Source organism: Acanthaster planci, linkage group LG16 (genome assembly GCF_054643075.1).
Source record: "Acanthaster planci isolate LZ-2023a linkage group LG16, COTS_SCS, whole genome shotgun sequence".
NCBI classification, from domain to species: Eukaryota; Metazoa; Echinodermata; class Asteroidea; order Valvatida; family Acanthasteridae; genus Acanthaster; species Acanthaster planci.
This window is the reverse complement of record NC_141792.1, coordinates 9,767,970-9,793,522: the sequence shown is the minus strand read 5'-3', so window position 1 is coordinate 9,793,522 and position 25,553 is coordinate 9,767,970. Positions and strand designations below refer to the sequence as shown.

Here is a 25,553-nt window from a genome sequence, read left to right as displayed (position 1 = left end):
ACCCCGAGATTGACTTCAACCCGGGTTGAACTCAACCCCGCTCTGGACCAGGGTTTAGATTTTCAACCCAGGTTGAAAATTGCTTGTGCTCATTTCCGGGTTGAACTCACCCTGATAAGCCTAATTCACACAAAACAAGTGTGAAACAATGCTGGATTGAATGCACGGTTGAAAAATCCAATTTTCAACCCAGGGCCATGGGCTCGCCCAGGGTTGAGTTCAACCTGGGTTGAAAGACTGTAGTGTGAAAAGGCCTATACATGCTCATGTGTACATAAACAGTATTTATCAAATTGCTCGTCTCAAACTACTCATAGCTGGACTATTATATACCCGAGTATCTACTCACACTCGTCAAAATTCCAGAGCAGCGATTGCCACTAATGAGGAGCTTTGCCGGCCCCCCTCTTCTCTGTCTTCACCCCTGATGACTCTGGAGGGGTTGACATGCAAACCTGCCTGGCAATCTGAGATGAGCTCATGCACCCAGCAAGACAACATCCTCCCTATTCAATTTCCTCTCCTTTTTTTTCTCTTTTCGTTTTCTTCAAGACTTTTCTTGAAGCCCTTAGGAATCTAAAAGGTTGTCCATTTAATTGAATTAAAGTGGCAGGTTTCTTTGGCTCTCTCTTGTCTTACACATGGTGAACCATGTTCTGTGTGCCTCTACATAATGTACATATATATCAATCTCTTCTGAAGTTCTGATACTCCCGAAAACTCTGTGGAACGTGGCTTAATTTCAATTAAAATCTTCACACAGATTTAGAGTAGGAGTATTTGGGGCACTTTGTGCCTATCTACTTTGAGGGAAGGACTTGAAGGCAGATATTAGACAATATTGTTTTTCAGGGTTGCCATTTCAGAACTTTAAATGTGTTTAGAATACAGAAGTTGTTGCAAAGCCATGAGGAGTGCACGTCCATACCCTATACAGGTGAGCTTGCTTTGTGGGGATGAAAAGTTGGGGCGGGACAGGCTTTTTGGGGGGTGGAGATGAACACAAGCGTAAATTCTTGCCTTAAGACCTGTCTTCCCAAGACACTAGTGCGAATGCAGCAATGCTTAATACTTACGACAGAGACACACACACACCAAAATATAATCGGTCATCTGGCTTTGCAGTTTACTGAGTACCCACATCATGCCGAACACATAGCCTTGACTGATTTTTTTTTACGCTGATGTCACTTCAGGACACTTTAAAGGCATTGTTTCCAGACAACCAACACTATGTTCCAAAATCCAAACACAGGCTTGTCGCTGAATTACCGTGACCAGAAAAACACTGGTTGCTAATTGCCCGTGATGACATACGTTCCTACATGTAAATGTATTTTGGCTGACTGAGTGGGTGTAGTAGACATTTGAAGGCAGACCAATTTTCATAGGTGACATTTATTTGGTGCTGCCCGATGCATGAAATTCTTGATCCAATTTGCTGTGGGCAGTTCTCTTTCAACTGGGAAACTGCCTCATGACTCACTGTGGGAATACGGCTGCTGTTCATTCAGGATAATGGCTTAGTGCATGAACCGACCCTCTTGTGGCCAAAATACAGGTTTTACTTTTGAGTGAGGGCCATAAGTTTTTTCAGATTTATGTGAGTACATACTGGCCTCGTCATTTATAAACCTGTACTATGACTTCTCATACCGTCTAGTCAAACATCGCTTTTATCACCTGCAGTGGAGGATGGCCCCCGACTGGGGGATTTTAGTTCAGAGTCCTCAGACTACATATGTAGTTTCCAATCCTCCAACTGTAAAATGTCAATGTAAAATGAAGGATGAGGTGGGTATCAGTCTGTGAAAAAGTTTTCTATGCAACGGTTTAGAAATTATTTGCACATGTTCAGCGCTGTTGGTGACTGACAGTTTGATTTTAAGGTTGGCTTGTCTTTCTAACGTTGTCTCCCAGCTCAGTGGTATGTACATGTGTTAGTGGGCTGCACTATTTCTGTGTGACATGTCAGGCATGCAGGAAAAGTGCACCAAAAAATGTTATCTAACCTATCAAACAAAAAGCCCAGGCTGAAGACAGGCTATTGCAGGAGGAGACGTGCTACTTTTAAGTTCTTTCACAAACGAGTGAACAGGGCGGTTAGTCCTGATCAATTCTATGACAGGGCTCGGGAGCCGAAACCCAGCAAACTCGCAAAGTGCACACGAGCGCCGTGTTAACATACTGAGCGACTGTCATCTCTCACAGTTGAATGTGATCGGCGCGCATGATTAATCAAGTTTGGAAGTGAGTTGTTGATCTACATGTACATGCATCTGACAACACATCACTGTATTGTTCCAGAGATGATGTAACTTTTCCCTCCTGCGTGTCATCCAACCAGAACACCCACATGTCTTTGCACAATGAACGCACCATGGCGTGGCGAACGTGCCCAACTCGCCACTGCTGGAACCCCACCAAGCCCTGCGGGTTTTTTTGGTGGCTACACAGTATACATGTACTTCTCCAGACGGGAACAGTTGACAAACATTTCGACCTAATATTTGCAAGAGGAAATGGCTGCGATTCACGTAGCCCTGGGGCTTCTGGCACGCACACAAAGACGTCTCTTCGAAAGTCTCAAATGTCAATGGAGAAGTCTTTTGAGGGAACAATCCCTCAAGCATGACGTTGCCTTGTCAGAAATCACACCACCCTGACTTTCAAAGAAAAAAAACCTGCCCCGACGCTTCTCCGTTGATCAAAAGTTCGGTGGGAATAACACTGCCGCAAAGACACAACGTTGAAACAAATTCTAGGGCTTCAGCAGCTTATGTTTCTTCTCCAGGGAGAGGGGAGAGACGGACCGAAGATTAATCTCCAGAATTTAGAAGATATTTTAATCCGAAAATTAGCTGTCAGAAATGCCGAATTTTTTTCTTTACTAGAATGGCAATACATAGATACACCTACATGTACAATGTATGTGTGTACAGATTTTCAACAGAGTTTCTGACTTCTGCACACAATTAACTGCGACGTGGGTTACAGGCAGAAAAGATAAGACTGTCAAGTGACTGTGCTCGGATCATCAGATATGAAATTCATCACAATGAAAAAAGGGGTTAGCACGTCCCTGTGGCCCCCCTTGTGGGCATACTGCTTCCATATACCTACTTGGACAACGCCCCTCTGGGCTTTGTACTGAGCAGCTGAGCCACATTTCCACTGGAGAGGAAGTCCGTTTATTTCTGCACCCGGCTTCATGTGACTTCCGCGGGGGGGGGAAAGATATTTTAAAAAAAGTAATCGGAAGACGAGTGCGACCCTCGGGCTAAAAAAAGAAGAAGAAGAAATTCCCATCGGGAGAGCCGAAGGGGTTTGGGGCTATTTTTAGGGACTGTCCTTCATATGAGAACACAGTCACAGATGAAAACAAGGCAAATAAAGAGTGACGGGCCTCCCATCTCTCGAGCAAGTACAGGTACATGTGTAATTTCAATATTGAAATGTACAGTCAAATCATGACACTTTGCCAAAGGTGCAACTTATCATTGTCATAATTAACATGCTTCAAATAGGTATGTGTACGGTTATGTGGGTACATTGTCCGCGCAAGAGTCCCAGCATATTCAGGCACACGAACAAATCCCCTGAATATGGGACAACTCACTCTTTAACTGCGACAAATTAAAGCTGTGGCTATTTTGAACGAAGGCTGCCCTTAAAGCTGTTTTTATGTAAACGAGCCATTCCCACTTTAGGAATCATGATTCATGTTTCCACGCTGGTTCCTGAAGAAAGCCCAACTTTAATACATGAAAAGTCTGTCTCCAAGAAGTTCTTCCTTAATGTGAGCCCAAATTGAGGAGGAAATGGAATGTGTGCGGCTTCCGAATTGTATTCCCAACATAAGAATAATGTCAACTTCATTGAATACTGGTTGAGATCTAACCAAATCTGAACCTACATCTACTCAATGATCTCACTACAGAAAATTCAATAAAGCCAGCTGCGTAAATTCTGGTGCACATACTTCTCATTATTCTTAACCCTAACCTTCCTCAATCCTTCACCTGTTGGAGGATTGAGGAGGGTTAGGGTTAATAAACAAAGTGTCCATAGCTTTAAGTCTTGAAATGTCTACAGTAACTGAACAATGGTGCATATAACTTTAAAAAAAAATTGGTTAAGAGCTATTACCTCACTGTGGAAACTTATTAGCATACATGTTCTACATGTCACAAGTGTCCAATTAGTGTCTGCCTCAGGTTTGGGAGGGGGCTCACTAGGACCGACGGGTACATACCATACGTGTGAAGGGTAGGGACGTTAGAGGGAGCTGAAACAACTTCTTACCCCTGGGTGTAGCAGCAAGGTTTGGGCCAGGTGTTCGAGGGGTGTCAAGAAGGCATTTTGGGGGCTTCATACAGCCTGACACTGCAGGAAGCTTGCATTAACTGTGGATATCATGATCAGCGGCAAAGCAAAGTGCCTGTTTCGGGTCTTGTTCCTTGACTCGACGAAAGCCGGAACACGGTGTGCATGGCTCTGCATTGGTCAGGTGTTGCCTGGTGTCACCTAGGAAACAGTCCTCATCAATCCCCCCCCCCACTTTGTCTCATTTTTCTCGCTTCCGTGACACCACATGAGCAACAGCAGGCTTCACCCCCCGCCCCATTTCCCTGTGAGGGAGAAACACAGGAATACTGAATATCTGTTGCCACGGTAACAGGGGATAAGTCCCAGGCTGATGAAACCATATGACTTTGACTCAGCTACCTGTATGGTAAGGTAGCTATAAATACCAATGTAAAAATAGATGTCATAATCAATGCTCTCTGGAAAAATGTGACTCTTTCAGTTAGTTCATTCAGGAAACCAAAATTAATCATTCAAAAAAGCAGGCAGCTCAAAACACTTCTTTTTTTTCTACGGAGAAAGGTAGATTGAATTCTCATGACATTCTCAGAACTTTGCACTAATTGATACTGCATGTCAGAAAAAAAAATTACCGCAATAAAACAAAGTCTAAAGACAGGGCAAGGAAAAGAGATAAACAAAATTTAAAAAATGAGCAGAGACAAGACAAGCAATGATGCTGGCCACCTAAGCCACTAGAGGCACTGTAATGCAGCCAAAGTGAACACCACGTTACAGAAACTATCTGTTATGGAAACTATCAAAGTCTGTGAATGCCAGCCACAGTGAGAACTGAAACACACCCCTGATAGCACAGTTGAGGAAGTGACTGGCGACACTCGTGTTGGGAGGGGAGGCCACACAATGTATCCCTGCACATTAGCCGCACACCATGTAAAAAAAAAAAAGGGTTGGAAAAAAGGCAAAAAAGTCAGTTTTCCCTGTTTTCATCGAAGCCTGCAACAGCTCTCCAACTTTGAAGTTGATCAGTCAGCATGACGTCTGAAGGGGAGAGATAATAATTCGGGGTTACTCCACGTGGAAGTACTCAGACAGGTGGAGAGAATTTGATCGTACAAGTCGGCTTGGACTTGTACTTTGAAAACTTTTTTTAGCCATTTACTTGGGAAAGAAAACGCTTAGTAGTAACAGGATGGGTGGGCAAAAAGAAAGATTACGGAAATTTCTGTAAATAGTTGGGCTGATTAAAAACAGAAAGCGATTGCAATCAGAGATTCTAGAAATATGGCATTTATCAACACTATTACATGGAACTTGCTAGGATGAATTTGCCACTGGAATGTGACCTTTGAATAGCTGTAATAACTTTCATGATGTGGTTCAAACAGCAATACGCCTTATCTCTTGTCAAACATTGATGTGGCCACTGGTCGGCATCCCCGGTCCCCAAAATAGCAATTGTTCAATTACAACTGGAGTCGTAGGTCTGGGGTTGAAATGAGGGCAAAGCAAATGTGCTGGCATCAATGATTAATTGCTGGCATTTGTTGTTTGAAGTGGCGGCAACCTGACCAAAAATTAAAAAAAAAAAAAATTGGCAGAGACAAATCCGGCAAAGGCAGCAGTCTTACAGCTTCACATGAAACTTCTGATGCATTTTGAATGCTAGAAACCTTCCTGAACACACGCATATTCCAGCCCTGTGCAAAAACTCAATAGCATACCGGTATTCTGTGGGTGCAAACCTAAGCAGAAACCCAACCCAACAGTAGCTGGGCTATGACTCTTACCACGAACTTGAAGAATCTTGTAAGTACTTGTAATCTCCAAGTGTTTTTTTTAAACCCTTATCCCCTAAGCTGTTAAAGTGGAAATAAGCAATTAACGAATTTCAATAGACACAAGCAGGTCACTGTGGTGGCACATGACTAGAAGAACATGCAGAAACTCCATTACGTCAAGGCTACTGAAGTTAAAGTCATGTGGTACGGATGGATCTATGCAGTTTAGGGGTGACTTGCACAGTAGTAGTGCTTAGAACCCGACAAAATCCAGCTCCGTCCAACACACTTATCAGCACCACTAGCCAGTCACTCCAGGGAGTGACCGCTGCCCGTCCTCATTCAAACAAAATCCAGCAACATCCCACCGGGCCTTTGATCGTCAGCTCAACAAAGTTGACTGACGAAGTTCATTGTGAATCAGCCAAACCTTGGCAAAACCTACGGTTGGCCGCCTGAGTTGAGGGGCTTGAGGTTAAGGGTGGGGGGTGGGGTTAAGCAGTGTCAAAGACTCTTAGCATAGTGAAGCAGCCCAAACCATAAACTCTCCACAGTTGGCCGCTCTGCACAGCAGGCCGCTCTACACAAGTCCACTAATTCACACCACCCCCGGTTAATGCAAAAAAGACCACTTTGTTTGCGATTCAATTTGCTTGCGGGAGACTAAAAAAAGCGCACATCCGCTACAACAGCTGGCAGGGGTCTGATGGTTATTAATCAAACCAGCTGAATCAAATTAACAGCTACCTTGGACTGCCACCTTGGCCAAAAAAAGAAAAGAAGAATGTGTTTGCGAGTGCATGGTTGTTTGTAATGCAAAGAACACAAATAAAGAAAAAAAAAACCCCAAAAAACAAGGAAGCAATTCACCGGCAAGTTCAGAGTTAGGTTCTTGAAGTTTATGACAATTTTGTAATTCGATGTATGGAAAGTTACGCACGGATGGTGCACGCATAGCACACATGCTTCGGGAAAAAAAGTATTTTCGCCTTCGTCCAATTATGTTTTGAGCGGGCAATTCTCAAAGTGGAAACGGTCGACACCAATCACTACACCATCATTTTGCTACTCTTGTCGTCCTTGCTCCAAGATGCCGCTGACGGCACTATAGGGACTGTACATGTGTCACTGTATTTGTTTAAAGTTGTTGAGATCTCACCCTCTATCAACTTGAATCAACTTGAAGGAGCTCTTCCAAAGTGTCACACATGTATGCACGATGTATTTCTCCAACACTGCAACAAAACATCAGTTTACATATACACTAGCAGTTTTAAATCGATGGAAAGCTTCATATTCACGAGTCAAAAGACAAATAAGATACACTATTAGAACTTGGTCTTTTTGTGAGAGTGCCGGGTTTCTAGGTTGCTGAAATATTAGGGAATATGGAAAGCTTACTCAAATTTTCATACACATTCCGTTCTGGTTGACTTTAATTACAGGGCTGTACCTGGCCCATAGGCTGGGGTGGAGGGTTTCGAGGGGTTTGAATGAACCCCCCACTCGCTTCTGAGTTCCACTTGTTAGTGGTCTTTTTGTGTGTGTGTCAAATATATTTTAGTAGGGCTATAACATTTGACATATGAGCCACCCTTTATACATTGATTCTCAAGCTCAAGGTGACCACGATTAATGAATCAATCTCTAGTCATATGAACCGTCAAGAAGTTTTGGCAAATATCCACATTTCAGGCATTTCAAAGGGTTTGAAATTGATGTATTTTTGTTAAGTTTATTCAATATTGAAAACTACAACGTACAAGTCTTCCATGCAACCTTTGGTTCGCGACAGACATGCAACTTTTCAATGTTGTTTTCCAAAGCACATTGTGACAGGCCTTTGTATAAAAAGATGTGTTCACAGTGCCACAAGTTCCACTATTTGGTTTGACGAACCCCCCCCCCCAGTCTCTGGTCAGGCAACGGGCTCGTGTACTAAGCTGTACCTGACAATTCAGTCTCTTGCACTGTCAAAAGGATTACTGAAAATTGTGCCGTAGTTGCTTTGCTTTCCTATGTGAACGATAGAGTACGGTTCATTATGTGCCACGATTCATCCTTCCATTGTCTAGGCATGCCACTTGGCCTTTGACAAAACACAAGGACGTTCCAACCTTTACAAGAATCTGTACAGCATTTTAAATTTTCAGTGGCATGAGTGTGGAGTGAAAAATGAGGAAATCAGCTGATCCGAGGAAAAAGTTGCATGTCCGATTACAAATTTACATCTATCTGTTCCTTCAGTGAGCTTTCACAGACCTACATGTATTGGAAATGTTGCCATGACCTTTTAAAGACAATGTGATCATGGTGACAAGACCATGGTGAAGGTTAATTGTATAAACTGTGCAAGTTCAGCCTATTTGCAGGGTCCACTTGAAATCTCATGCTCTAACCAGTCCTGACAGGTTATCTGTGGGCAGCCCTGGGTGGTCAATAACCTATGATGAAAAATTATGTCAACAGAGCCTGTTGGGGGACAATACCCCAGGGTCCGCAGACCATGCCTAGGTGGGCTAGGAGAATAGAGGGGTCTTTGGAGGGCTGAAAAAGGCAGGAATACCACTGAAAAGTCACACAAACAAGATGACTGCAAACTATTTGATTTAATCCCATGGCCTTTGGGATGAGGAGAGCCTATCCCTGCCCCCCAACAATAGAGAGAATCTGCCAAGTTTCGGCCGACCTTCCGATGACCTTTGTAGAATACGTATGAACGTGCAGATTCACATAAAAGCATCTGTAATCTGTTTGATCAGCAAATTTGCAAGAATCGTGTTCAAAGGATGGACCAAAAATTGTGATTCATGTTTGTCATTTCTGCAAACGATTTAGGAATTGTTACGAGTGGTAACAGTGTAGAAATATGTTACTTTGTAGCTAATAATGTATTAGGAAAATGCAGAGATTTCTGAACTGTTTGTAGGTGGTTTTAATTTTGGGTACTTTACATGTTACTGGTAGCGTGGTTGGTTCTTTTTTTAAACAAATTTGGCAACTGTCTTTTAGCCATATTTTGAGAGAAAAAATTGCCGAACTTCTGAGTGGTAGGATATCACTGAGCCAGAGCGATTAATCACTGATTCCAGATTTTTGACAGACGGCTGTTTCCATGGCAAAAAGGCCACTCCTAATTCAGCCTCCTGGCAAATTAATTACAAGCTGTGACCAAATATTCTTACCCAGCAACAAGGCTTGATGGGCCCATACATCACAGTGGTAGCCTCAAGTACAGAAATCAAATTAGAGACCTCAAAAACAAAAATTCCATAAGGAGAGAATTTCTATGACACTTTGAAGTTGATTTCTTGGCAACCAGGTCTAATTGTTGCAAGCACGGAGCTAGGAACACACATGTACTTTCTGGGAGACAAGTTTTGTTTTTTTGGACAGTACATTCTGAACTTGAGCGGTTATTGCACCTTATACACAGTCAGACCCCGATTGCGTGGGTTTTACCTAAAATATTCCTCTGGGGTTTTCCTCCCATCTCTGAAGCTGCACCTGCTTCTCATTGTCTCCTCTCTACGGGTTTCTTCAGGCTTGTCATTACCAGAAATGACTAATAATAATAATGATCATAATTGGCTAATCTCATTGGCTGAAAGTGTGTGCAGGAGGAGTAACCACTGTCTTTTGGCAACTGTTCCCTAACCTGACGTGTAAGTGCAACACCCCTCATGTTGTGGGGTAGTCACCTCAGTGGACACCTCAGGTATCCACTGCGGCCCAACACTTTGTACACATTCCCCCCCCCTCCCACAGATTCGGAGTGCCACTCCATACACTAGCTGACCTAATCTAACCCCGTATTCCTTTCATTTCGACAATAAGATTGACCGGAAAATTGCCCAAAATTTTGCCAGAGTCAACTGATATACCCCTACCTATGACATGCAGAGCTTCTGAATAGGTACACTAAGTGGTTGAGCTTAGGGTTCCTTCAAGAAATGACATCCAATACCAAGAATCTGACTGGAGGCTTGATAGTTGAACATCTGCTCTCCGTTGCAACATCAGAACAAGTAGCGCCAAGTTAAGAGCACAGAAGTCTTTAATATCAAAGCAACTGCTGGATCAACACAAAATAAACAGGGCGCTTGTCGGTGGCGTGGTAGGGTGTCACCCCAATTTGGAGTCAAGAGGGCCTAAATAAACAGCGTTGAAATGAGGAGAACTATGGGGAAAATAACAGAGGGGGATGCCAAGAAAAATAGGGGTTTATTTGTGGTGCTGAACCAGGTGGCGACTTTATGATCCCGGCAATTTATTTTTCCCTCCGGTTCTTGCCCTGGCCCCGGGAAAATGCTACTGGATGGGAGGCTGCCATGACGCCTAACTGGCAACCAGTTTCACAGCTGAGCCTGAGCCTTACAGACACTTGTGACAATGTGCGAAAGCATTAAGACAATGACGTCCCATTTCAGCAAAAGGTTTTCCTGGCCTTATACTTTCAGCGACCCTCACGGTGAAGGCACTTGGGGCATGACCTTATAAGGCCAATTAAACCGAGGGGTCAACACCTGCAGTAAAGTGACTCTGTTTGTCTCTTCTTTGAGGCCATGCCAGGAATGGTGATAGCAAATTGAGTAAAAAGCCTTTGATGACGGACAAGACAGTATGTCCAGTCTGGATCAAGCGAGGGTTGAACTTGTGTCTGCAAAACAACCAACCTTGCTGAGCAAGTATGCAGCGAGCAATTTCCTTCAAAACTGGTGATAAATTGGCTTCACATTTCAAAATTGGACAATGCCGCAGCGTTCGCAACGTGAGGACATGCATGAAATCAATTATAATCTGAAAACATGTATCAAGATTGACCGACTTTCGGGTGTACGTGTTGTGGCCGCTGCCTGTCACAAGATACACTTTTAACTACCGGTACAGGCGCGAGAAATTTTACACGTACTCATAACTCGTAGAACATCTGTCAGCTTTTACGGGTGTCGACCTCTGCTCACGTGTTGCCAACAACACCGATCGTTTAGAAGATCATGACAAGTGATTTGAGCATGAATGTGAAGTTGGAGACACAGCACAGGCCATGTGGATGGAGAATGGGAGGTGTTTATTACTCATGAGCCCGAAAGAGGAAATGAGCCTAAAAATGAGCATTTACACATGTACATGGCAGGGTAGTGGAACTCATACTCATACTCAAGCTCTTTTTTGCACTTGTGCACTCATTACTCATATGAAAAAAAAACCCAAGTCATTGTGGTGAAACACTCATACCTGCACCCATGCTTGTAATTGTGAAAATGTACTCGGTTAAAACACTGTCACAGAGTACCATGTAGGCCTACATATCCTGCTAACCCATGCTGTTAAGTTTTATGTAATCACTGAAGTTGGTTAATTGGAAATCTCTGTGCACTGAACTTATCAGCAAAGGGGAGGGGGAGGTGTTCAGGCAATTGACTCCCCTCCACACGGGTTTCCAGTGTCAGGGGATGTGACGGGGTTCACTTGTACTGTGTGGACTAACTGCACCACAAACATGTACCAGGTGTACCAGTCACAGGTGGATTTGAAATGAAAAGTGGTCCTTCCACACTACAGTGAAGCCGGCGAAGTGGCTACACTTGGAGCCAGAGATGTCAACAGGGTTAGACTAGGTCTTTTTGACTGGCTGTTTAATTGACGGGCAAGTTTCTTTTTCAGGTCAGATGAGATCAAGGGGGGTCAAGCGGGCCCATATCTGTCAAGATTTAGTGCTGTCACTGAGGTGTGAACAGGCATGCCCGGTCAAAGGCGGCTTTGAAAATACCTGTTGCCTGAGGGGAAACGACAGAGTTTTCAGGTCCAAAGTCAACTGTTTGTGTACTTGGCTTGAGGTGTTGGTCCACACAGGGTTTGATGATTTGTATCACAGCAGTGTTTCAATCTTTTTTGCATTCTGCTCAAGTTTCCGTGAAAAAAAGTGGGTATAAAATGTTGCTACAAATGCAAAACCATGAACCAAAATTACACTGGGCATGTTTATGACAGCATGAGAGCTTCAACGTTTGGCTTATGTTTCAACTGGCGTGTTCCACTTTGAACTCTGTCAAAAGCTATCTGATTTGGGTGATTGGGAATTGTGTGCCAGGTCCATTTATGAAGAATATTACCCAAACTGGACAGATTTAGAGTGTTCCCAAAATGGTTATTATTCGATTGTAAGTATCACTTTTAGTGCTCCATAAAACAGCAGAAAATATGGTACAACTCTCGAGATCTGTGCTGTTTTCCAGTTGGAAATTCAATTCAAGGATATAATTACCACATGTATTAACCTCAGAATCAACTTAAAGACTGACTGTTGGAAAAGAAGTACCACGCTGCTTCCGGCTATAAACTCCACGATCTTGGTCTCCACATTATTTGTGGGAATTAGCCTACTGAGATTAATGGCCTACATGTACATGTAGGTGTCAAAGTTGGAACCACCTTGAAGCCTGGCATATGGGTTTCAATGAGTTTTTAAGGTCTTAAATGGCTGGAAATTCCACGGTTGAATGAAACCAGGGAGCCAGATAATCATTGTAGGAGAGCACAGTGCCATTCGTGAATCGATCCAGTGAATTTTGGAGGAGTTATATTACAAATGGAGAAATTCTGCACTGGTGTAAATTGCAAAGCAGTTTAAGTTTCAGACTTAATAACCTGTAACTTACTGCTCAGGGAGCCAAGGCAAATGGTTGAGAGATTTGGAGTGTAAAATTAGCCGAAGAGCCGAAATAAAACTGGAAAAAGGACCCAAATTTTTCAGTATTCTCTCACTTCGTAAAAGGAATTTCGATGAACGTGCTGCTCAGCCCCCCACACCAAAAGAGGTGAAAAATCAATACGCATTTCAAGGCGACAAAATGTAGTACATGAAGCCATATGACATAGATTTGTTACAGCAGTTTGAGAAGACCTTCACAATTAAGTACGGTAGTTATAATTTCTCAGCAGTGTGAAAGTTATAAAACATTCCCTGTGCATTTGACCAAGACCTACGTATGCCATGAGGGTCGCTGCATATAGGTGTGCACGCAGATAAAATTGTATGATGCATACCCGCACATGTTCCATTTTAAATTTCACTGCCAAAGATGACTTCAACTTCAAGGCGCTCTGCTGTTTTTTCTTACATTTTTTACCCTACGCGCAGTGCCGCGCACAGCCACAGTAGCGGCATCCAAGTTCCTTTTTTTTTCTTCTTTGGTATGTGGAGCAATGAAATATTCTGCTGGAAAAACATGGCACTTAATTCAATTTACGAATCCTTTTTCCAGCCGTGCCCAGTTTGTTTTCCTAACCAGGAGGTGAAGCCGTAATTGTCACTGAACAAACTTTGGCCATGGAAGTTTTTACGGGACCACCCATAAAGCCACTGACTCACTTGTCTGTGACCGTTTAACACAAAAGAGGTATCCGACATTCTTCAGCATTCAGAGTCACCTAAACAGACTGGATATGGGGCGAGGCAACAATGGAGGTGGGGGGGGGGTGGAAGGTAAGGGAAATGCTAAAGGTGTGCGGTAGTTAATGTTAGAAAAGCAAGCAACTGAATGCTGTCGATGGCAGATATCAGAACAGGTAACAGGTGTCTCTTCCCGAGAAGTTAGCTTAATGATTAACTAAAAGCCAGAGTTTTACTCAACGTTCTCATACCCAGGGGGCCCCCTAAGATTTGGCCAAAAAGAATAGTCTCTGGACTGGTCTTTTTGAAATTGAGCATGCTTGAAAACACATTTCAATTGAGTGCCATACATTCAGTATGTGACTGGTTTTGTTGTTAAGGCTGTCAATTGTTCACAGCCTCACTTGTGCAACCGGCATATCAACATACAAGAACAATTAAAACATCTTCTTCTCTGCAAAACGGGAGTTACGTCAGAACGGTATGTCCAACTTTCATGAAATTGGTGTCAAGATGATTGGAGGGCCTTACTAGAAAACTCTTGAAGGTTCAGCGTGAAAAAAAATGCACTTTGAAGCATGGATTCTGCTTCCTGTCTGCCTGGCTTTTGATAGGGCTGAACTGACAGCTCATTGCTACTGTGCATAAAGCCAGGACATCACCAGGCCTGTGTAAAGGATCAGTACTAGGGCTGTATGGTCGCGAATCAACCATTATTAAATTGAAAAAACCTGTGGCAGGGTTTTAGACGGATAACGTGTGGGATTAACACTAGACCTGACATAGCATAATCTTAAACTTTTGTCGAAGTGCCAAAACTTTTTGTGGCCTTTCATAACAATGTTCTCAGTCTGATTCTCCTATGTTGCTCTAAAAAACGGCGAGAGGGGAAATAAAAAAGCCACTCTGTTTCCTTCTCCCTTCCGAGGGTGTGACGTGAACTAAGACATCAAAAGCAGCGCCCTCGGTGGGGGGCATGAATGACGTTGTAGAAATAATGGAACGGGTTTCAAAAGAGGACTATGGGGGGAATTTCGTTGTTGTTGTTTGCAAATGTGTTTGCAAAGCCATCCACGTCACTGAATGTTCCTGTTTGCGCAGAGGGCATAGGAAAATGTGTCCGCTTTTCACTGAATCGGTCCACCGTGGTTAATGTGCCAAACCCCCGACGAGCATGCATTCTATCTCTTCACAACACATTCTGTAGGGTCAGGGCTTCATTGAAAGCTGATGCTCTGACCGGTGCTAACCCCTACCTTAATCGGAGCAGAACATTTTTCTTAATGTGCATTTCAAAATCACAAGCGTAAAAATTTGTTGGATCTGGGGGAAAACAGAACACAAAACGAGCAGACTGCCTTGTACCCACTGATCCAAGAAGTGGTCGGGCTTTTTTTTGGGAGGGGGGGAAGATATCAATTGTGTCTGTTTCCTGGTCTTTTGGGGTGGTTACGGATGTCAAGATATTCAGGTTTGATGTCAAATACACAATTTTGATTTGTAAGTACATACCTATAAAGACGAGAAGACACACAACAACGAAGCTATCTTAGAATGCGAAAATCAAATGAGCCCCCCCCAAAAAAAGGAAATAAAAAAGGCATTAAAACCACCTCCCAAGAGCCCCAAATAATCCCCAGTCTTTTATGTAACATGAGTAGGAATGTTATATTGTTGGGGTCTTAAGTGACAAACCAGGTATGAAGTGACAGACTGGCTGAATGACAAGTCTTTCCCTCAATTTAACAGCCACACTGGGGGAAAAAGTATACCCCCACAACATTCTCCATTGCACCCTAGGGAAGCTTGGGGTTCTTACACCTGAACAATGGCCCACAAAAAACGGCCAATCGGGTAAAGAATATGAAGAGGCATGTCTTGCCCGTGGGGGTAGTTAAGAGGGGGGGCACTCGGGACTTGCCTGCCAGAATTGTTGGCAAATTGAAACTACAAGAGAGGCACATGTACATGTACTCATAACTCAAACTCTTGTCAGTCACTCAAGTCCAGCCATGTCTACCCAGACACACAGAGTATTCACAGATTAAGAGAAATCACTGAATGGGAAATCTTTCTCCCATCCAGAGAGGTTCATTCACACTTGGGGAAACTTCATGATTGGTAGAAAAAAAAAGAAAAAAAAAAGAAGAAAGAGAAAGAACAGGAAATCTTCAATTCCACACAATTTACTTTACACAATTAAATACCACAGTTTCAATTGAACTTTAACAGATGAGGGTCTTTCCTGTGGAGAAAAAAAACCCAATCTGACAAGTTTCCAGAGCCGAGTCCACTTTCCGCTCCTTGCTGGGAGTGGCACTTTGTAACATTTTCTAGACACAGCTGAAAACCTTGCACTGGATGCGGGGACATCCACTTTACTGGCACACGCAAAATGTTACATGTCTCTTGAAAATTTAAGCTTTATGGGCATGCAGGGCTAGAATATTTGTAAATAGGTAATTCCAGAAAATTTGGGGTCCAAAAATGAAACACTTTTGTGTCCCTGTTACATCTGACCTTTGTTACTTGACACAGGAATATCACCGGTATTGGTTTCAAACTATTATTACTATTACTATTATTATTGGCAGATAATTTGCATAAATTGATCACTCTTGGAAATGAGAAAATGTGTTCTGAACTTGCAAAATCATATGTCAGATGTAATAGGGACACAAAAAAAATGGACCCCTAATTTCTGGAATTACCCACATATGATTCTCTTGAATCATTATTAGCAAACAACTAACGCTGTCCTTCTACAGCATTCCTACTCTCCCTGCTAACCTACATGCAGTGTGGGTGGCCAACAGAAACTGGCGCAGAGGCTCTTGCACAAATTTCTGTATTGTTCACAGCTAGCTAATTGTGAATGGCACAAAGATGCCTATGTTTTCAGTAAGGTTCTTTATTCTCCACTTTTCTGCAGGGATTCAAAGACTGTCGGCCTGCGTACTTCGGAGCTGGGCTTTTCACTGCTGCCAAGGACGACTTTGCTGACCAAATCGCTGGGTCCGCCGGTACATCCGAGAGACTACCATTGAGAGATACCCTCCCTGAACTCATATCTTGGATTCTGTGAAGTGGCCTCCAATAAAGGAGCCATAACATCCACTGATAAGAAACGTGTGGGTGGGACAAACCTGAGAGACGCATTCCAGTTACCAAGCTACTGAAAGGAAGTTGCTGGACAATCTTTGAGAGCCCACTTCAGATTTAGCACAGTACCTCTCCACATTCATAGCAGACCAGGATTCTGAATAAACTGAAACTTTGACATGGAGATTATCCGCATTGTTGTATTGTTGGGGGTGGTACATGGAGTTGTCTCAGCACGTGGAGCGACTCGATCTTCGATTTCTAAGGTAATCAACCCGGCTGAAGGTCCAACTTCAAGCCCTGAGGGACACTGTGGATCGTGCTGCATCCAGGGCCCCCCCGGCCCCCCAGGGCCCCCTGGTACTCCAGGAGCAGCTGGTATGCCGGGCATCCCCGGTAACCACGGCATGAATGGGATTCCGGGCAACCCCGGCCCCAAGGGGGATGCGGGCCAGCGAGGGGAGATGGGGCCCCAGGGCAGCCCTGGCTCAAGCCTAGCGGGTTTTGCCGGTTTGCAAGGTCGGTCCGGGGAGAGAGGCTCCCCTGCCGAGCTGGAGGCCAACCTCCTCCGGCCGCTGTCGAGCGAGGCCAGCGCCGTGCCCCATCCCCCGACCCGCTCCGCCTTCTCGGCTGCCCGCATGACCACCATCGTCGCCCCCAAGAACCGTGACCTCAACATCCCCTTCGAGCACGTCTTCAGCAACATCGGCAACCACCTGGACCCCACCACGGGCATCTTCACGGCGCCAAAGCGAGGTGCCTACATGTTCCTGATCAACATCCACATGGCCTCCACCACCAACAACCCCTACGTCAAACTGATGCACAACAACCAGATGCTGCTGTCGGTGCACGACTACGACTCCAGCGACGCTTACGACTCGGCCAGCAACAGCCTCATCGTGGAGCTGCAGGAACGTGACCAGGTCTGGTTGCAGCTGGACCAAGGCAACGAGGTCCACAGCAACACCAACCGCTACACAACCTTCTCCGGCTACATGTTATTTGAACTACCCTAGCCCCTCCGACACATCCGCACAATCACACCACGGAGGTATTTAAAGAGTGAAGTTTAAACATGTCTTGTGTACTGAAGCAAAGGTTAAGTAAAGTCTGGAATGGGGTTGAAATCAGTGTACATGTATGTAGCTGAGACCGTCACTTGTTCACAAGACCACTCACAAGTTCAGGTAACAGGGTGAACAATGAAAAAAAAAATGCTTTTCTTGCAGTTTGTTGGAATAAGCTGGCGACTTAAATTCAGACCGGAGGTCTCGTGATGGTCCTGTGGGGTTTTGTAATGATCCTAACGGGCCTTGACTACTACATCCCGTAGATATGCTAACAACACAGGGTCTCTATGCCTGCATTTTGGACTAAATATAACCCTCGGATGGTGACATTGCCTGAGTAGTACTCAGGACTGTTTAGTACTTCTAGCTGGGAACGTTTGTTAGGCACTGAATGACAGCACTGCGTGGCCAAAAAATGGACAGTTTTGGGAGGAACAAAAGTGCACATAAGAGCAAAAAAATGATCATCTTGCCTATTACATACACAAAGAAGTATGAATGATGTCACTCTGAAGAGGTACATGTAACCTGCTTGGCTGGTACTTTGCAGCTGATTTCACAATGAAATAAAACAAAACAAACTCTTGGGAAAGGAGATGCAGTATTCATTTGAATATTTATGTAGTGTCCCTGTGCCCTTAACATTAACAATGACTCATTGGTACATAAACATACATGTGCGTGTACATATACCTCAAGTGTAGTGCTCAATAGAGGTTCACACCAGACTGCGAAACTATACAAAATTTGTAAGCATTTGTTTAATGTCAATGCCAGAGGGGGCTGGGACGAAAGGGTCATTCTATAAATTCAGGGTCCCAAAAGTGTGACATGTCTGGGTCCCTGCTACACCTGACCTGTGTCTTTTGACATGGACACCTGTCTGTCACTGAAATTGATTTTGAACTACATGTATTTCTCTTTGTTTAGAAGAGAATTCACATCTCTTTATCACTCTTTGAAATTAGGTATGTGCTCTGAATTTACAAAAATCCTATGTCAGACATGACAGGGACACAAAAAGTGACCCCCTAATTTACAAGAATGACCCAAAACTTAAGGGATTCTAAAATTACAATGTAACTGTGTAAATCATAAACCATGACTACAAAATTACCAGTTGGTGACCTCATTAAAATGGCACATTACACAGGGATGACAACATGGTGCTGTTTGTACATGTATATTAGAGCATTTTAAGTGTAGAATGTCACCAAATTCAGGTACATGTGTGTTGTAGTACATGACCACAATCAGTTGTACATGTAGTTGAGACCAGACACAAGACCATGCACAAGACCACAGATGCGACCACGGGACAAGACAAGTCACAAGACCACGGACAAGACCAGTCACAAGTAACAGTGTGAAAAATGACAAAGGAATGCTGTTGGAGTTCAGTTGAATGGCTGGTGACTTGAATTCAGACTGGAGGTCTTGTGTTGGTCTTGTGAAGGTCTTAAGTGGTCTCAACTACATTACTGACCACAATATGAGGGGACTGTAGCTAATAGTCATTAACCAAATCTCAAATTTTCTCCCTAAATTGGGTTCTGTATGTGTACATATATGTATATAAAAACGTACATGTAAGACGACTTGGGTTATTATTCGTATTGCGTAAAATCTCTCTTAACTTAAATCACAACTTAATTGTGTATTTTCTAAACAAAATAGGTTGCCATTAAACATGAAAGTTTCTTGTCAGATTAATGTCATATTTATGTGAAATTTTCTGATATGTAACTGTATGCAATTTCTGTATCGTGTGAGATTTGAGACTCGATGTTATTTAAAAGATATACTACTGCAGAAAAGACGATACTTGTACAAAAATATTGTCTCCTTTTTGTCTTCTGACTGTGTTAACTGTTTTGTAGTACAAATTAAAAAATAGAGAGACTGAAATCATAACTTTTTTATCAATCTAAGTTAATGCATTATGCAGTTAGGTTACTGCTGGAAAGCTTACATGTATATGAGGGGTACACAAAGCTACACATTTGAATTGACAAAGCCAAACACTAGCTTGAGGACACCTCCCAGACACTGCCGCCAGGGCACTTGTTTTGAGCACTACCCGTACAGGGACAACGCTGCTACAGGTGCCAAAACGTCAGTGATCTTCACAAATCTTTACTTCCAACCCTCTGCAGTAAACATCCGTTTTTCTAGCCTTGTTTTAAAGATGAAGTTAAGTGAAAAAGACGGAGCGTATACATGTAGATGTACCCAGTTCCAAGTCTGCATTATTTTCTACTGGTGGCTTTCTCCTGACTTCGGAAATATATAAAGCAGTACCTTTTTCTACATTTTCTCCAACTTCTCGTGTTTGACTCAGCCTTTCCCCCTTGACCAACACAGTACCTAAGTCGTTCAGGAAATTCCTGAAAATTTGCGACATTTCCAGAACGTGAAAACCCTCACCTCCCTGGCATTTATTTTCAAAAAACCTCCCTCCCCGATTAGAATGGTGCTGGTAAGCAGCATACAGCCAGATAAACGACCCAATATGAAGCAGGATACCAATAGCATTCATTCACAAACAAATTGTCAAGGCTGATCAAAATCAACAGGCTACCGGTATTTCAGAGTTTTGAAAATAAAAAAAAAAAAAGAGAGAAAGAGCTTCAGGAGAAAGGAAGCGAGCCCCCTTTGAGCCACTGTCATCTGACAAGACTGGGATCTACCGTCATTTTAATCCCAAACATGCACACATGTACATTTGCCTTCGGATGACAGCAGTGTGGCAAAAGTTTGTTTCCCCCCCCTAGCTATGCATGGACATTTTACATCAAATGTTTGTTTATTTCTTCTGTATTATATTCTGTCAGGTTTATTTCAATTCTACTGGTATTGAATGTTTTGCGTTGTCTGGATTTGAAATAAACATGTATTTGTAGGTGAACTTGAACAATGCAGTGGTCTTGTCAATATTTTCCATGTTGTTATCTTGACAGTTATTAGTTTTTTGGTTTTTGGACATGAATGATTTAGCACAGAGCTGGTGACACTGCCCATGTCAAGTTAAAGGTTACCAACTAAAGTCGAATGGCAACCAGACTACCAGAGTGATTTATCATACATAAAACTATAGACACTGCTTAACAAAGAGAATGGGTGGGGGGGAGGGAAGAAATTGTATGGTATTGAGAATGATTTACTGGTATTATATAGGGTACCTGGTAGCACAGATGGTAACCAGCATAATTTACCACACAGGATGGTGGGGGGGGGGACACTTTCTAAAAGAGAACTGTTACCATACTACTGGTACCACCTGCAGAAAGGACACCAGTGATGCCAGTGGAGGGGGGGGGAACTTTTTCCACTGGGGTGTAAAACTAACATGATTTATCATGCAGAGAACTAATGATATGCCTCTTATGGAGTGAAAAGTTACCAACTCCTAGTCAGCTGGTGACCTCCGCGCCTGAATATGACCCACGATACAGGGAGGTACATTGTACACGTAGAAAGAGCTGGCCGAATCTCAGTAACAAGCAGTTGTGTGTCAGGTTTGGAGCAGGCACTCTATTGGCAATGTGCCACATAACTGCAACAGGAAGAACGCACCACCCACATGTACTCCGGCAAGAAATTTTGAAAAAAAGGTGGAGACAGATGAAGAACTTGACTGAAGGCAACATTTTTGAGTCGTCCTCAACGCATCATTCCAAGTACATGTACGTGTACATGTAGTGTTTAAAAATATTGCTTCAGAAGGCCCATGGCCATCTGGGGGGAGGGGTTGGATACAAATGCAAGGCCCATGGCCATCTGGGAGGAGGGGTTGGATACAAATGCAAGGCCCATGGCCATCTGGGGGGAGGGGTGGACGGGAAAAAAGGGAAGGGGAACATCGGATAAAGGAGACTGCTGGAATGAGAGATAGTGTCCATTTTTTTTAGGCTTAGTCATCTTCATTTGTTGACCTGAACAGGATTTGAAAATGACCAATGGCTTGTCACTGTCTCTGCCAAGAAGTGTGGGCATCTGTTATTTCCTGGTTGAGCGTCCCACGTGAAGGAAATGGAAAGATGACATAGGGCCAAGTGTCATCTTGACCCGGTTTGGAGGTGGTCAGCCCCATGACAAAGATGGAGTCACGATAATCATGGCCCAGGGGCCAACTGAATGCCAAGAAATAATTTGTTGCGTGCGGAAGAGGGGAAGTCAATTTTCTAAATTGCGTGTTGGGACCTACAGGTGGGCTTTGTAAAAAAAATTAAAAAGATAAAACAGACTGTTGAAGAGTTGATATGAAATCTGACCTACGAAAAAAAAACGAGGTCATGGTTTTTCTGAAAAAAAAAAAAGTCTAGTGGGGAAGGTCTTTTGGGAGCTGGATGTGGAAGCTGTGGTGAAATGATGCCATCTGGTGCCATTTTCTGAGTCGGAAAGTGCAGAGTGAAAAGCAGTGACGATAAGGTAAAGGTGGGACACTCAGGAGAGATACACTGGGAACGGGAAGGGTGGGGGGGAGGGAGGGAATTGCCCCTGGAGACATGCTGCCAATTTTGTTGAAAGGAAATGAAAGTGCCAGCATTTAATAGAAACAGACCTTCCATCTGATGGGGGGAGGGGGAAAAGGACTCATTTACAGATGGAAACATTTCATGACCTGGATAGCCACTGAGTATGGCTCTGCTAAGGACCGCACAGGTCCCAGTGTTAACTTGAAGCATGGGGAGATTACCTTGGTCTGTGAGTATCATCTTCAGCAAGCCTGGTGCTTTTTGACACTGATCTCCTAATCCATGCTCCCTCGATGAGCTGCGCTGGGTTTGGCTGGTCAGCTCAACTGGTAGGTTTAGCTCTGACTGGACAGGGATGGAATTCTCAAATCCCTACCGCTGACACGCATACGACACCATGATAAAAACTTGGCCATGTCAGGGGCAAACTTAAAATCTCCAAAACTGGAAGGAAAATTAAAGAGAACAAAGGCAGGGGACAGACCTGTATCACCGTAACCATGCAGGAAATGACTGCGCAGACGTGACTAATTTCTGGGGGTTCACTAAAAAGATAATATTCTTTATTTGGTGTGCTTTGAGATTGGAAGGGAAGTGTAATTGAGATGGTTTGATTTCTAGAAATTACTCCATATCCTGCTGGTCAGTGACACTGCACAACCACACACATACTTGTTTGACATACAAAGTGTGGACTTTCCTTTGTTCTCCTGTGGTTGAGGAAACCTGAGGAAAATGTTCCTTTTTCTCTAACTACGATAACTCCTTTCAAGCTGGATATTTGATGGTGATTCCCTGGACTGTTCCTCTTCATTTGCAACGGATAACCTTGACCACAAAATGCCTCTGAAACTGTTTTTCAAAGAGGGGGGGAACATTGTGTGGACGTGTGCGAGTCCACACTACGCCACCGCACCCTACATTATGAGGACTTCTTTTGTGCAGAGGTCCACACTATGTATGGCACGCCTGCACACCCTGTCAGAGGTTGTGCGCTTGTACATGGTGCCTTGTGGGGTACCGGAACAATGGAAGGTACCCCACAAGGCCAGTTTTGATCCTTGTGGGGTACTAAAGTGGTGCCCCACAAGAATTTCACGAAATAGATATTTCGAATTTACTCAAAAAGGAGGAATTTTCAAGTGCCATTCATACATGTATGTCGCAAATTGAAATGTTTTATACAAGGGACATAGGGTCGAAATTTCAACACAGGAAACTGAATTTGGTTGAAATGTTGTGTGGGAGTTTTGTACACGAGAACAAAGGAAATACCCCACAAGTATACATATGTACGGGTGTGTGTACATGTACCGGTACACTGTACATGTATGTGCATATGTACATATTGCAACACACGGTGGTCGCCATTTTGCAAGTTTATGCGTGAAGGACACAGAAGAGATACGCTCGAGTGAACAGTGAGGGTCCAAGCTTGCTCTTACTTTCCACTGATGGTGCCCGAGGGTAGATCCTGAGGTGAATTTTATTTTGGGGGGGGAGGCTATACAATTGTGGAATTTCTAAGAATCTCTCTGATGGGTTTAGGTTAGATTTGGGGACTTTTTACACGCTTTTGGAAGGAAGGTAAATGAAACATATTTACTTCCTGAAGCTGCTATTTTCTTCAAAAACAGAGGTTGGCCCGGGAGGGGGGTAGGAAGGGAAGGGAGGGGAGGTGAGCATGACCCCCACAGGCCCCTCTCTGGAGTGGCACAAGGTCACTTATGAAGTCCAAACCACACCACTCTCCAGTTTAAAAAGCACAATGTTAAGGTTCAACTTCCAGCAATTACGGGGGATTCCTTTGCGGAAGAAAGATCAAGACACATGTTGAGACAAGGTTAAAAAAAACAAAAAAAAAAACAAGACGACAGACAGCTGAGAATTGAAACATTCTAGGGGCTGGATAACCTGTTGGGGACGTCACTTGCGGTTTAGGGTGTGCATGTTCGGAGGCAGGGGGATTAACCTGGATTAGTCTAGGGCCGGTAGCCCCCGGGGGAAGTGGTTAATACATGTGTTGAGGGCAACACATGAATTGTGCATGTCTTGTACTAAAGACATCAAGCCAAAGGTTATAAGAACTGATCCCAGTTTTTTCTTTGAAAGTTGTGATAATGTCAGCGACGGAAGGATGAGGGCATCACTGCAAATTAAGCCGGGGTAATCAGCGTTGGTAATCAGCTGCAGGGGCAAAATAAGGCGTCCAAGGTCGATTCGACATGGGTGAATTCCGCAACGGTACTGCCAAAATGAAGAAATCCTCGCCTTCGTTGGGTTTGGATGTCTCCAAATTTTGGATTCTAATCTCTACTGATCCAGGAATTATTATCCAATTCTGATCCAACTCTCATTTTTTCTGGGACAAAGAAGAAGACAAAAACTGAATAAACCTGACGATGTGCTGCATTGATGAACTGCGAAGATGAAGCCAGCGGCAGGTGGAAACTCAGCTGCAGCCTAGCAGCAAGACAAAATTTCAGCCAGCTGTTGCAATGTTTGTGGTGTGAGGAAACTACTCGAACATCCTTCTGCCGGGCACAAAATGACTTATTCCATTAAACATGACTACCAAAAGCCTTGTATGTCTCGACGTCGCGGTGCTCAAAAGCAATCTGTTCTCTGACTGGTCCATTTAACTGATGTGTGGAGTTTTGTTTTCTTCCTAGAAATCTCCGACCTGAGAACTTTGTACAGCAGCCAAACTGTCCCGAGACTTGTCTGCTGTCATCTCAAACTGACACTCGGACAACTCGACTTGACCGGTTATTTCTCCTGCTCATTAAACTCAGCACTTGGCGATTCTCAATCAACTCAAAGCAGCAGTGATGAACAGAAAAGAGAGATAAAAAAAGGAAGACGTTTACAACGCGCACATGTCCACCAGCGCTGGGGCTCAAGTGGCTGTTGCTCGTGAGCTATCCCTTGCTCATTGAGCCCATGAACACTCCTCGGTCTCAGCTCCCCTGGAGAATGAACATGCACAGCTGACTCGTCAAGTACAGTAAGCCTCTGTGCCCTGAAGGTACCCATTAACACACCCCTGGGTGGTGAGAGCAGCAAGTTGGAGTAGAGTGCCTTGCTCAGGGTCACAGCATACACGTTTGTCCAATTGCTGGGTTTGAACCGCTCACCCAATAATCGGCCCTTACAAACCCTAAAAATGACTACCAACAGAATTTGTCATTTCACCAACTGTCCTGAATACACTGTCTTCAATGTTTTTTTCCCCTGTTTGGTGAACATAGATTTACAACTTAATTTTTCCTAACTTTTATTTTTTACTTTTTTAAAATTATGAATCATTTTCCACATTCTTACCAATTTATATTCCCTTCTACTGATATGTGATGCTTTTAGATTATTGTAAATGGAGTTTTATCAGCGACCC

At 43.6% G+C, this 25,553-nt stretch overlaps 2 protein-coding genes across 8 annotated transcripts in view; one reads left to right on the top strand and one right to left on the bottom strand.

Annotated features, from left to right (window-relative positions):
• The window catches only part of LOC110982649 (uncharacterized), a 31,534-nt gene extending 10,936 nt beyond the window's left edge, over positions 1 to 20,598 (top strand). For both annotated transcript variants that reach the window (XM_022241223.2, XM_022241222.2), the window contains exon 2: positions 16,439 to 20,598. In XM_022241223.2, coding sequence (XP_022096915.1) covers positions 16,788 to 17,627 — 840 coding nt within the window. In that variant the 5' untranslated portion in view covers positions 16,439 to 16,787 and the 3' untranslated portion in view covers positions 17,628 to 20,598. The remainder of the gene's footprint in view (positions 1 to 16,438) is intronic.
• The window catches only part of mtor (mechanistic target of rapamycin kinase), a 103,223-nt gene that overhangs the window by 40,946 nt on the left and 36,724 nt on the right, over positions 1 to 25,553 (bottom strand). The gene's annotated exons all lie outside the window — the stretch shown is intronic.